Here is a 12,592-nt window from a genome sequence, read left to right as displayed (position 1 = left end):
CCCCAGGGTTGGGCGGGTGGGTGGGCAGTCACAGAAGTTTCTGTCTTCTCCAGCTGAACTACCTGGTGCCGGCCACGTGCTGCATCATCATCCTGTTCGTGTTCGACCTCCCGGCATACACCTCTCCCACCAACTTCCCCGCTGTCCTCTCCCTCTTCCTGCTCTACGGGTACGTTGCTCAGAGAGGTGGTCAGGGTGCACTGGTGGGTCCCTCCAATGCCTTATCTACACTGTGGCTACATGGGCAGGATCTGGCCTCAGGGCTGCCCATCTGGCTGATGTTCTGCAGCTGCTGTAGCTGGTGGGCTGCAAGGGCCAGGGTGGGAGAGCCTGGGGAGGATGGGGCTGGGAGATGGGCAATCCCAAGGCTTGACGGTTGGCGCTGCCCAGTCCCTCTCCTGCCACGCTGACGTGCGTTTCTGCCACTCGCATTCCCAGCTGGTCCATCACCCCCATCATGTACCCTGCCTCCTTCTGGTTCGAGGTGCCCAGCTCCGCCTACGTCTTCCTCATTGTCATCAACCTCTTCATCGGCATCACGGCCACCGTTGCCACGTTCCTGCTGCAGCTCTTTGAGCACGACAAGGTATGGGATTCACAGCTCTGCCTGGGACCACCAGGAAGGGAGAAGCTGCCATCGGGTCATGGGACAGCTCAGGCTGGGAGGGACTTCAGGAGGTCTCTGCTCCAAACTCCTGCTCCCAGCAGGGTCAGCTGTGAGACCTGAGCAGGCTGTATCTTGGTGGGGATCCTGATGCTACCATGCGCTCACTGTCCTCAGGGGTGTTTCTGATGGTCATGTCTTCTCTGCCCATCCCCACAGGATCTGAAGGTGGTGAACAGCTACCTGAAGAGCTGCTTCCTTGTATTCCCTAACTACAACCTGGGCCATGGCTTGATGGAGATGGCCTACAACGAGTACATCAACGAATACTATGCCAAGATAGGTATGGCCTCTCGTTCCCTCCCTCCCTTGCTCCAGGGCATGTGGGGCTGGGGGGACCACAGTGCTGGCACATCCCCTTTGTCTGCCCTGTGGGGCTTCCCAAGGCCCAGAGCAACCTGGAGCAAAAAGCTCCAGGATGTGAACTAGACTGGTGTACAGGAAGAGACACGGTTGAGGGTCAGCCGTGGTGTGGTGCCGGTGATGCTGAAAACGGTTCCTTGGGCCATCCTGAATAGCAGCCCCATGGGGAGAGGAGGTTGTGAGCCCCAGCAGAGTTGTGCGTTTCTGCTGCTGTTGCACACTGCCTGTGGTGGGGCTGTGGCGGGGCCGTGGTGGGGCCGTGCTGTGATAAGAGGGATGGGCTCTTTCCTTCCAGACATGGTCTCTTGCTTGCAGGGCTGCACTGCCCAGACAAAATGAGCCTTTTGCTACTCGCAGCTTCAGCTTGGCCTCAAAAAGCTCTTGCTGCTCTCTGCTTCTCAAGCAGCTTCTGTATATAAGGTGCTGCTGGCATCATGAGGGGCAATTTTGGGGCAGGATCTGACAAATCCATCCAATACACACTCTCAGTTGGGTTGATTCACCCTACTGAGGTTGAAAAGTTGCAAGATGATTTCAACAGCACACATGCTGTGAATGGAAAGCCTTGTTGTGACCAGCCCTGGTGCCAGCAGCACCGACCAGCCCAGGCAGCTGCAGCAGGGGAGGGGATGCGGGAGCAGGACAGTGTCATTGTCACAGGCCAGCTCAAGACAGTATGACTGGGTTGTCCCCATGGGAAGGAGTCCCCAGCCACTCTCTCCTCTTCCTCCCACTCAGGGCAGTTCGATAAAATGAAATCGCCCTTCGAATGGGACATCGTGACGCGGGGGCTCGTTGCCATGACAATCGAAGGCTTCGTCGGCTTCTTCATCACCATCATGTGCCAGTACAACTTCTTCCGGAAGCCCCAGTGAGTGTGGCCGGGGAGCAGGGGGCAGGCTAGGCGGGGCTGGCTGCGAGGAAAAGCTTTGCCATCGGGATCCCTTAGCTCAAGGCTGCCCCTCCGGTGGGTGCGAGCAGGGGAGCTGCCCATCCCTGGCAGGGATGCGGGCAGGTGGCTCCCGTGCCTGCATCCCCACCCCGGCCCATGCACCCTCCCACAGGCGGCTGCCCGTCTCCACCAAACCCATCGAGGACGACATCGATGTGGCCAATGAGCGGCACCGTGTCCTGCGCGGCGACGCTGACAACGACATGCTGAAGATCGAAAACCTCACCAAGGTGCAGCAGCGGGGCAGCGGCAGTGGGGGATGCTCCAGTGCTGCAAGGAGACACCTCGGAGCCCTCCCATCTGAGGGATGTGGGTCGGGGCTGGGGGTCCAGGAGCTTCCCGGTGGGCTGAGCCGCCATCCCCTGCCCCGCCAGGTGTACAAGTCCCGCAAGATCGGGCGCATCCTGGCCGTGGACCGGCTGTGCGTGGGCGTGCGGCCCGGGGAGTGCTTTGGGCTGCTGGGCGTCAATGGTGCAGGCAAGACGACCACCTTCAAGATGCTGACAGGGGATGAGAGCACCACGGGTGGAGAGGCCTTTGTTAATGGGCACAGGTCAGGGGGCACGGGCTGGGTGGGAGGTGGGGACTGCCCGCTGTCCTGGGGATGGGACAGGGTCTGCTTGGGGGCCTCCCAGGATGAAGCAGCGTGAATCTGCCCGTGTGGCTCCATGGGACTCTGCAGTCCTGTTCCTGGGCTGACCATCATCTGGTGGGTGGCAAGTGACACCGGCTCTCAGCTAAGGCTGCCCATTGTGGGTTACGTGGTAGAAGATGCTCCAGTATAAAGGCGTGTGAAAGGGGGGTGAGCAAAAGGGTGCTCCCGAAAAGCAATTCCTTCTTCCCACGGCCCCTCCATCGTCTCCCACAGCATCCTGAAGGAGCTTCTGCAGGTTCAGCAGAGCTTGGGCTACTGCCCCCAGTTCGATGCGCTCTTCGATGAGCTGACAGCCCAGGAGCACCTGGAGCTCTACACCCGCCTGCGTGGCATCCCCTGGAAGGACGAGGAGCGGGTAGGGCTCTGGGCGGGCAGTTGCCAGTGCCCGAGGGCTGGCGCTGTGCCTCAGGAATGACATATCACTGGGCACCAGCAGGGACTGAGCTGGTGTCACTGCCCTCATGGCAGTGCCGCTCCAGTGGTACACCCACGTGGGGTGCCGGGACCGGGCACATGCGCTTGCAGGCCCCCACCGCTCATGGCCGTGCCAGGGGCTGCCGTGGGGCTCCCCTGACTGGCACATCGCTTGTGGTCCCCTTGGCAGCAGGCCCGTGCTGTGGAGCCCAATTGCTTGCCTACTGCCTGCTGGTAGCTCTGCCAGCCCCATGGCCTTGGCAGGGTGACGGCAGCCCCCCATGCCTCGCAGGTGGTCAAGTGGGCACTGAAGAAGCTGGAGCTGACCAAGTACGCCGACAAGCCTGCCAGCACCTACAGCGGAGGCAACAAGAGGAAGCTGTCTACAGCCATCGCACTGATTGGATACCCAGCCTTCATCTTCCTGGTGTGCCCTGGGCTCCAGCACCCTGCCCGCAGGGTCCTCCTCCCACCCCCCATGTCCCTGGGGCTGGCGCTGGGCTAGGGTGGAGAAATGAGCCTGGGTGGGAGCTGCCTGTCCCTGGCTCTGCCATGAGTGTCCTGGGGTGTGGGATGGTGTCCTGAGCTGGGCTCAGGTCAGGAAGGGGGTGGCGGGGTCCCCCCAGGGGCCGATATGTCTGAGGGCGCTGTCTATCCCCCAGGACGAGCCCACCACGGGGATGGACCCCAAGGCACGGCGCTTCCTCTGGAACCTCATCCTGGACGTCATCAAAACGGGTCGCTCCGTGGTGCTCACGTCTCACAGGTCTGGGGGGGCTTCTGGCTGCGCCCACGATGCCTCCAGGCACCTGGGGTGCTGCGTGGGTGGGAGGGGGCTCTTTGGTCCCCAGGGGATGGCATTCAGCAGGGGCACGGGGAACAGAGGGAGCCCGGGACACCCTCTGTTGCCTTCTCCCATCCCTGGTGGTGGGGCCATGCACCCGGGTGTTGGCCTGGGGAGCTCGGCTCCCTGCCTGCCCCAGCCGCAGCCCCTGGCACTGTCCCCCCCATGCCACCCTGCTGAAGCCTGCCCTGTCTCCCCAGCATGGAGGAGTGTGAGGCGCTCTGCACCCGCCTGGCCATCATGGTGAATGGGCGGCTCAAGTGTCTTGGCAGCATCCAGCACCTGAAGAACCGGTAAGAACCCAGTGGGGGTCCAGCACCCCATGTGTGCTGTGGGGCAGGAGGGGGCTGGGCCCCCATGGCAGGGTGACATCATGGCACCCACGGCGAGATGTCAGCCCTTCGTGTGGGTGCTGCTTTGGAGGGTGGGCAGGGGACTGACTCACTCGACTGTCCTGGCACTGTCCTGGTGGGTGCAGTGGCTGCTGGAGAGCATCATCCCCTTCCGTGGGGTCAGTCCTTCCCTGCAGATGTACAGGTGGCGGGGCAGGTCCTCATGGGGTCCCTTGTCCTTGCGCAGGTTCGGAGATGGCTACATGATCACGGTGCGCACCAAGTCCAGCCTCAATGTCAAGGAGGTGGTGAGGTTCTTCAACCGCAACTTCCCCGAAGCTGTCCTCAAGGTGAGCTCCCTGTGGTGGCAGTGCCATCCCCTGCCAGCCCCTGCCTTGGGATGCAAGCAGCCTTCATCCACCGAGGGACACCTCTGTGGGACCCCCCACAGGTTGACAGGAGGGGGTCTGGGAGTGAGGGCTTGGGTGTCATCTCTGTGTCCCCTGCAGGAGCGGCACCACACCAAGGCCCAGTACCAGCTGAAGTCAGACCAGATCTCACTGGCGCAGGTCTTCAGCAAGATGGAGCAGGTGGTGGACGTGCTGGGCATCGAAGACTACTCCGTCAGCCAGACCACACTGGACAACGTGAGACAGGGGACGGCACAGGCAGCTGGATGCTTGTCTCCAGGGAGGGTGGCCATGGCCGGGGGTGGTTGGCCATGCCAAAGTGCCTGGCAGAAACCACTTTTGGGACGGGAGGTGGAGCTAGGTGGGGGCACAGCAGTGGCCACAGCCCAGTGGGATGCACTGGGGCCCGTCTTCAGCGGCACAGATGGCAGGCGAGGGGCAGCCGGGGGGGGGTGAAGGTGCTTGCGGGGGTCCCTTGCAGCCTCCTGCCCCTTCCCCCGCCAGGTGTTTGTGAATTTTGCCAAGAAGCAAAGTGACAACCTGGAGCAGCAGGAGACAAGCCCCAGCTGCACCCTGCAGTCGCCCCTGGAGCGTGTGCTGAGCCTGCTGCGCCCCCGGGCCGCCCCCACGGAACTGCGGGCCCTCGTGGTGGAGGAGCAGGAGGATCTGGAGACTGATGATGAAGGCCTCATCAGTTTTGAGGAGGAGAGGGTGAGAGGTTGTCCCCAGATCTGGGTGTCCCTGGTCCCAGCTGTGTCCCTGCCGTGGGGCACCGGGGCTGGGTGCCGCGGCACTGGGTCTTATCCAGGGAAGGGGACACAGTGGGGCCAGGGGTGGACCAGAGAGGGCTCTCTGGGAGGGGTGGCTGCTCCCCACCCCAGGCCAGATCCTGGCTCCAGCAGCACTGGGTGTGCTGGGCAGAGCAGGCAGCCCCTGCCCAGCCCCTGAGCCCTGCCTGTCTCTGTGCCCACAGGCTCAGCTCTCGTTCAACACGGACACGCTGTGCTGAGACCCCAGGGGGCAGCCACGTCTCCCGGCTGTGAAGCCACCGAACCCTTTTGGCCTCCCCCCTCCCTTTGCCCCATTGAGCAGAGCTGCCATGGCCGGAGGCGCATGCCAGGGAGGACGTGGCGGGTGTGGCACCGGCCTGGATGGACCCCATGAGCCACTGCCCGCCGGGTGGCCTTTGTCCCCTTCAGCTCCATGGCAGTGTCACTGCGTGGTGCTGGGGGCCACTGTCCTCGGCTGGCTTGCCCAGCCAGTGCGTGCCAATGGACAGAGACTGCGAAGAGAAGGACGCGGCTTGGCGCCAGTGCTGCTGGCCCCGCATGCTTTGTAGCGGGGATGAGGCCTGTGAGCGGTGCCTTTGGTTGGACACCATGTTGCACCCACCCCAGGGACCCCCAGCCGCGGGGACGCCCCCCCGGCACTGGCACCACCCCAGGCCTGGCCTTGGCAAGGCCGGAGGAAGGACGGCTGCTTTCACCTTGTTTCCATCACCCCTGGCTTGGCGCTTGCCCTCGGCACTGTCGGGGGGCTCGGGGTCCGGTGCTGCGGCAGCAGGAGATCTGGTGCTTCACCCACGATTGATTTCTGTCAACAACAGGATGTCACCGGTGACCTCCAGCCTGCCCCAGACGGGGACCTCAGCCCCGCTGGTGCGTCCTGCCCACCCGTGCTGCTGCCAGCCAAGGGGTCCGGCTGCCCTGGCCCTGCCCAGCCTTGTCACATGTGCACTGGGCACTCGGCACCATCCCTGGGGCCAGGCAGCGGTGTCCCTGCAGAGGGGCACGTGGTGGGGCAGGGGGGTATTTCACAGGGTATTTCACATGCTGGCACCAGCTGTTTCTCCCCTCTGCCCCCAACCACGTCCCTCTTCCTAGAGCCCCTCACCCTGCCTCCTGCCTGCCCTCACCACCCGCTTCCCCCACCACAGGGCATCACTGCGGCTGTGCCACCTTTCCCCTGTGTCCCCCTCCTTTTGCCCCTTGCCGTGGCACTCATTGCTCAGCGTCCGGCCCTGTACAGGAGCCACCTGCACTGGTTTCTTATTGCTGGGTCACTGGTCGTAGTGGGACAGGAGTTGCTGTACCCCAGGATGGCTTTTGAAGCTGGAGTGGGGTGGCCTTGAGGTACAAGGAGAAGACAACCCAGCTGGGCGCCAGCGCAGCCTGGCAGTGGTGCCCAGGGTGGTGAGGAAGGAAGGATTGACTGCAGCAGTGGGGTCAGCAGTGTCATTGGGGCTGGCAGCATCATCAGGGCTGGCAGCATCATCAGGGCTGGCAGTGGGCAGCCCCTCGGCCAGCAGTGCCCCTCCTTTCTGCAGAGGGTCCTGCCACCTTGTCATCCACGGGGGCCATGCCCAGCACCCACAGCCTGGCAGCACTCCCCAGCCTGCAGCTTTACAGCAACCCACAGCCGTGCCCAGGGGCAGGGTGACAGTAGTGCCCATGATGCTGCCCTGACCACCCACCCCTGGGTGCCCCAGGCTTTTGCAGCACCCCGGGGTGGCCGTGCACAGTCCTCCCTCCTTCCCGGGGAGCACCTAGGGCCGAGCTGCCCGTGTGTGCCCCACTGCCCTTTCTGCCTCCCTGGCATGGGATCAGCTGGAGGCTCTGGGCTGGCTCCTGCCTGCCAGCGAGTGGGCAGCACCGGGCGCCCCAGCTCGCTGCCATGGGGCAGCACACTGTGTGGGGAGGCAGATTGGGGCCAGCCCTGGCCCCACTCGGGCACAGGAGCAGGGACAGACCCAGGTGGCAGCTGACCCTCTGCTGTCCCCACGCCCCCTGGTCTCACCAGTCCTGTATGCCATCTGCTATAGATTGTGATACAATATACAGTATTTTCAATAGGGGAAAAATTGGGGGGGAGATAAGCTCTATTTTCTGATTTTTCAGACCATATTTTTTTTAACGGCATACTGGAAACTGTCTGGTCCTGGGATGGGGGTGGATGGCACAGGTGGGCAGCCCCCACCTGGGGTGCCCCCTGCTCCCTTGCTGGGCATGCTCTGCCTTCCCAGGTGGACGCTGGGGGACAAGCCAGCTCGGGGTTAGCCCTTTGCCACCAGGGAGAGAGGGGACGGTGTCACCTTTGGGTCCCCAGCTGTGATCTCGGTGGTGGCACCCTCAGGGCACCCCGGGGTGGGCACAGTGCCGTGCTCTGTGCTCTGGCCAGGGCTTCATCCTCACCCCGTGCCTGCCCCACTGCCCTGTCGCTCAGGGCTCTGGGAGGGCACTGACACCCCAGGCACAGAGGCACACCCCTGCCCCCTGGTCCTCCCATCTGCAGAGCTGCCCCTATCCGCTGCTGTGCCACTGTCCCCATGCCCTGTGGCTTTCAATGGTCAGTGGAGATGCTTTTGTGCCCCCAGCACGGTGTGCCCGCACAGCCTGGGTGGCTGCGGTGGCCTCCCTGCCCCGGGCTCAGGGCTGCCCAGGCACAAACCCTGCTGGGGGCACCCTGAGCACGGCAGCGGGATGGGAGCGGGAGGGCATTGCCCCAGGGCAGGGGAGGCCACTGCCTTAACACTATTCGCTTTGTTGAGTTTGGCCCCGCTTCCCACCTCACCTCCTTCTGCACGTCCTTGGCCACCAGCTGCGGGCACAGCACCAGTGCCACACGGGGCACGGGGCACCCTGAGGGGTGGGGACGCCTTGGAGGAGCCTGTATATTGCAAGCAAAAGAAACAAAAAAAGATGAAATGTGAAAATAATGATCATTTTAAATAAAAAATAATAACTGGAGTCAGCAAGGCTGCGTGGTTGCTGGTGGGCAGGAGTGCCAGGGCTGGGCGAGGGCCAAGGAGGGGGGTTCACGGTGCCCCAGGGTGGGGGTGCAGGAGCCTGCTATGGGCAAAGGGAGCTGGGCACAACACAGGACTGTACCCAGCGCTTGGCAGCTTCCAGAGTGGTGGGGCTGGCAGGGGCGTGCAAAGCCCTGCAGGGCACAGGCAGCGCAGGCAGGGCGCCCAGGCAGAAGCCACTGCAGCTGGCAATGCTGCGAGCCACCCTTGCTGGACTCAGGCTGGTGGCAGCAGCAGTGGCGGGGGCCCCACGGCAGGGTGTCCCTGGCTGCACCGTGGGACCAGGCGTGGGTGGGAGCGGGTGCACCCTGGGGAGGAATGTGGGCTGGGAGGGGCCACGGCTCCGGCAGGGGCACTCACGGCACAGCCACCACTCAGCCAGCAGCCGCCACCCAGCATGGCCGAGAAACCCCAAATCCAGCTCTTCGTCAAGGTGAGGGGGGTCATGGGGGCCTGGGGTGCCCCAGGTTGGTGGGCACCTCTGGCAGCCATCCCTGGCATTGCTGGGCTGGGGTGGCCCGGCCACCCCTGCTCACTGCAGTGCCCTGATGTGGGGCCCTAGGCAGGCAGCAGGTAGGCAGTGGGCAGCTCAGGGCTCTTCTCCAGGGCACAGCATGCTGCTGCCTGCCCCACGGGCATGGGGGGGGGGGGCTGCGGGTGCTCAGCATGGGATATTGGACTGGGGTGCCCCCCCAAAACCAGGGCCCGGCCACCTCAGCATCTGGCTGCCTGCACCTGCCGGGCCCTTCCCAGCCACCACCCAGCCAGGGCAGTTTGTCCGGCTGCACAGGGCAGGACAACACCTGCCTGGGATCGCGCCTGGGGGTGACGGGGCCACCAGCATTGCCATTGCCTTATTCCGGCACAGTTCCTGCCGTGCTGGGCTGTCCCCTGCCACAGCCACCCCCAGTGCCACTGCTGTCGCTGCCCCCAAGCCCCGGCCCCCTCAGCACTGCAGGACTGGGGCAGCCTGGGGCCCCTTGGTCCCCTGGGGGTGCTAGGGCCAGCACCCGCCGTGCCACGCAGGCTACTCTGGGGTGGAGCGTGGACACCCCAGGAGCAGGCAGGGGCCAGGGGCTGGTGCCCTGCCAGGCATAGCAGGTGCCACAGGCTGCCAGTGCTGCTTGCCAGCCTGGGCTTGGGTGGGGCGGGGGTGGTATGTGCCCTACCACCCTTACCCTGCACCTACCGGGGCTGCCCGGCCAGTCCTGCCCCCGCTGCAGCCGTGCCAGGGCAAAGGGGCAGCTGACCTCTCCCTCTCTGCCCACAGGCAAGTGAGGACGGGGAGAGCGTGGGCCACTGCCCCTTCTGCCAGCGGCTCTTCATGGTGCTGCTGCTCAAAGGGGTGCCCTTCACCCTTACCACCGTGGATGTGAAGAGGTGAGTCGTGCCCCCCCATTCACCATGGGGGTTGCCAGCCATGGGGGTTGCCAGCCATGGGGTCAGGGCCATGGGCGGTGTGGGACAGCCTTGCCCTGGCACACTGATGGGGGGGTGGTAGGTCCCCAACACCTTGGGAAGGGGCGTGAAGGGTGGGCACTGTGGGATTCACAGACCCTGTTGTACCCCCCCAGCTGCCCACCACTGCCTGAGGGAGGTTGGTGGGCATTTTCCAGGGCAGAGCTGCCATGGGCACACACTGAGGAAGGAGCAGCCTGGGGGCACCACCTCATCCTTTTGCCCAGGACACGTGCATACAAACACAAACACGTGTGCGGTGCCTTGCAAGAGCCCTGGGCACTGCTGGGCATCAGCATCTGTCCCTGCCTCCCACAGGGCGCTGGACGTGCTGAAGGACTTTGCGCCGGGTGCCCAGCTGCCCGTTTTGCTCTACAATGGCGAGCCCAAGACTGACACCGTCACCATCGAGGACTTCCTGGAGGACAAGCTGGGCCCCCCCATGTCAGTGGCCAGTGCTGCCTCGAGACAGGGCAAGGGGCCAAAGAGGGGCAGGACAGGCTGAGGGGGGGGGCAGGCGGGCAGACAGCACATGAGCCTGCCGGCCCCTGCCTCCTTCCTCAGCTGTGCCCACATCCCTGCAGGTTCCCCAGCCTGGTCCCGCGGTACAGGGAGTCGAGCCTGGCCGGGAACGACATCTTCCACAAGTTCTCCACCTTCATCAAGAACCCGGTGCCTGCCCAGGACGAGGGTGAGGAGCTGGGTGGGGGGACACCGCATGCAACCTCTCAGGTGCCACCACCTTGAAGCCTGGTCAGGTCACCCTGAGCCTTTCCAGATGTCCCCTGCCCCAGGCCACAGCTGGGTCTCTCCAGGCAGCCCCCCTTCCCCATGCAGTTCAGAGAGCCAGGGCTCTCTTGGGTGGGCACGGGCACGTGCCAACCTGGGCAAGGTGGGAAAAGTGTGGGCAGGCGCTGCCTGGGCACAGAGATGGGCTGGCAGGAGGAGGCCATGGCAGAGCTGCGGGGCCCCGTGCCTGCAGCGGGGCCATGCCCTGACCCAGCGGCGCTGCCGCCCTCCCTGCAGCTCTGCAGCGGAGCCTGCTGCGGGCCCTGCTGAAGCTGGACGAGTACCTGAGTGCCCCCCTGGAGTATGAGCTGGCCCACGACCCTCACCTCCGGGCCTCCCAGCGCCGCTTCCTTGACGGGGACCAGCTCACATTAGCCGACTGCAACCTGCTGCCCAAGCTCAACATCGTTCAGGTGAGTGCGGGCATCCCGGTGCCATGCCCTTCCCCTTGCCCTGGCTTCCCGATGCTGCCGGCCCCATGCTCTCACCTCCCCCTCAGTGCCTGCAGCAACCCCCCGCTCCTTTGCCAACCCCTGTTTCACCCCGGTGCCCCCCTGGCACCCCCCTCCCCAGCATGGTGCCTTCCCACAGATCTCGCTCCCCCCCGCATCCCCTGCCAGGTGCCACCCCTTGCCTCATGCAGTGCCAGGGATGTCCCCTGGCCCCCTGCCGCCCTTCCTGGCTGGCTCCTGCCTGTGAATACCACCCCCCGGCCGCGGGGCCCTTCTTGGCACACCACAGGCACACAGGGCTGGGCAAGGGCTCACCCTGTTTCTGCCTGCAGGTCGTGTGCCAGCATTACCGCCGCTTTGGGATCCCCAAGGACCTGCGGGGCGTGTGGCGCTACCTCAATGGCGCCAGTGAAACAAAGGAGTTCAAATACACCTGCCCCAACAGCGAGGAGGTTGTACAAGCCTATCGCTCCGTGGTTCGGTCGCCGCAGTGAGCCGGACATGCGCCCAGGTGGGCGCAGGGCCAGGGTCGGGCAGCAGGCCAGTGCCCACCCCGGTCCTGCTGTGACCACCACAGTCCTGCCTGCATGCACTTGGGAGGGCAGAGAGCATGAGCTGTGCCCCTGGCATCCAAATTCCCTCAGCTGGCACCCCTGCCCGAGGTGCCGGCAGCAATCTGCGTCGCACTGATCCCACAATCGTGTTCTTGCTTCTTGTGCCACCCTCCCTGCCTGGCCAGGACCCCCTCAACCTGCCCTGCAGTCCCTCAAGCATCAGGATGGGTGCAAGGGGGCCACAGCCACGGGCACCATCTGTACCAAAACTGGGCGATGCTGAGGGCAAGGGCAGAAGCTGGGGAGGAAAAGCTGCCCAGAGCAGAGGGCTGTGGGGCAGAGAGGGCAGCACACTGCAGCTGGCATCCCTGCAGCCTCCCCTGCCAGGTGAGTAACCCAAGGCAGGGCTGTGCCAGGGCAGCGGGCACCACAGGATGCCTCCGAGAAGCTGCACCAGGTGAGGGGAACCAGCACAGCCACAGCAGAGCCCTGGGGACAGAGCCAGGGGGATGCTGCGGGTGGTGGACACGGCCCAGCCCCCACTGCCCTGGGTGAGGGGAGCAGAGGGCACCATCCCCCCCAGAACCCGCCGTTAGGAAGCTCTTAGCAGCAGATTTGGGAGAGGGATGGGGGTGAAGCGGGGCAAGTCCAAGCCATGTATCAGAGCTCCTAGAAATCAATAAAGGCTTTGCAAGCGAGACAAGCGTGAGTCTCGAGTGACCAGCCCCAGCAGCTCTCCTCCCTTGCAGGACTCCGCACCGGCCTCCCAGTTCTCTCCAAGTGCCTATCAAGGGCTGGGGAGGCTCTAACCACTCACCCCCCAGCCCACTGGCACAGAGCTAGCAGGAAAGTGAACTCCTCTGAGCCCCTGACCCTCCAGGTTCAGCTGAAATTGGCCAC

The 12,592-nt window shown here is 64.4% G+C and overlaps 2 protein-coding genes across 4 annotated transcripts in view; both read left to right on the top strand.

Annotated features, from left to right (window-relative positions):
- ABCA2 (ATP binding cassette subfamily A member 2) overlaps positions 1-8,384 on the top strand; it is a 39,581-nt gene extending 31,197 nt beyond the window's left edge. For both annotated transcript variants that reach the window (XM_076355738.1, XM_076355737.1), the window contains exons 36-49: positions 54-169; positions 439-586; positions 824-947; positions 1,766-1,898; positions 2,092-2,209; positions 2,354-2,532; positions 2,848-2,989; positions 3,341-3,475; positions 3,711-3,814; positions 4,093-4,185; positions 4,472-4,574; positions 4,734-4,871; positions 5,139-5,345; positions 5,608-8,384. In XM_076355738.1, coding sequence (XP_076211853.1) covers positions 54-169; positions 439-586; positions 824-947; positions 1,766-1,898; positions 2,092-2,209; positions 2,354-2,532; positions 2,848-2,989; positions 3,341-3,475; positions 3,711-3,814; positions 4,093-4,185; positions 4,472-4,574; positions 4,734-4,871; positions 5,139-5,345; positions 5,608-5,643 — 1,776 coding nt within the window. In that variant the 3' untranslated portion in view covers positions 5,644-8,384. The remainder of the gene's footprint in view (positions 1-53; positions 170-438; positions 587-823; positions 948-1,765; positions 1,899-2,091; positions 2,210-2,353; positions 2,533-2,847; positions 2,990-3,340; positions 3,476-3,710; positions 3,815-4,092; positions 4,186-4,471; positions 4,575-4,733; positions 4,872-5,138; positions 5,346-5,607) is intronic.
- Positions 8,385-8,808: 424 nt separating this feature from the next.
- Positions 8,809-12,395, top strand: CLIC3 (chloride intracellular channel 3). Of its 2 annotated transcripts, XM_076355189.1 has the most exons (6): positions 8,809-8,872; positions 9,710-9,819; positions 10,216-10,341; positions 10,482-10,588; positions 10,924-11,099; positions 11,471-12,395. In XM_076355189.1, exons 1-6 carry the CDS (start codon positions 8,837-8,839, stop codon positions 11,630-11,632), a joined length of 717 nt encoding a protein of 238 aa, XP_076211304.1. In that variant the 5' UTR covers positions 8,809-8,836; the 3' UTR covers positions 11,633-12,395. The 2 variants fall into 2 exon arrangements, with proteins under 2 accessions (XP_076211304.1, XP_076211305.1); XM_076355190.1 differs by lacking the exon at positions 10,216-10,341.
- Positions 12,396-12,592: the final 197 nt, after the last annotated feature.

This window comes from Aptenodytes patagonicus, chromosome 18 (assembly GCF_965638725.1).
Source record: "Aptenodytes patagonicus chromosome 18, bAptPat1.pri.cur, whole genome shotgun sequence".
Lineage (NCBI taxonomy): Eukaryota > Metazoa > Chordata > Aves > Sphenisciformes > Spheniscidae > Aptenodytes > Aptenodytes patagonicus.
This window is presented reverse-complemented; position numbering and strand designations above follow the sequence as displayed.

Bases quoted from the DNA above. Each gene is read 5' to 3' on its own strand.
- CLIC3 (XM_076355189.1), top strand. From the start codon at position 8,837: ATGGCCGAGAAACCCCAAATCCAGCTCTTCGTCAAG. The intron at 10,342-10,481 runs GTCAGTGGCCAG...ACATCCCTGCAG, and splicing joins GACAAGCTGGGCCCCCCCAT to GTTCCCCAGCCTGGTCCCGC. The intron at 10,589-10,923 runs GTGAGGAGCTGG...CCCTCCCTGCAG, and splicing joins GGTGCCTGCCCAGGACGAGG to CTCTGCAGCGGAGCCTGCTG.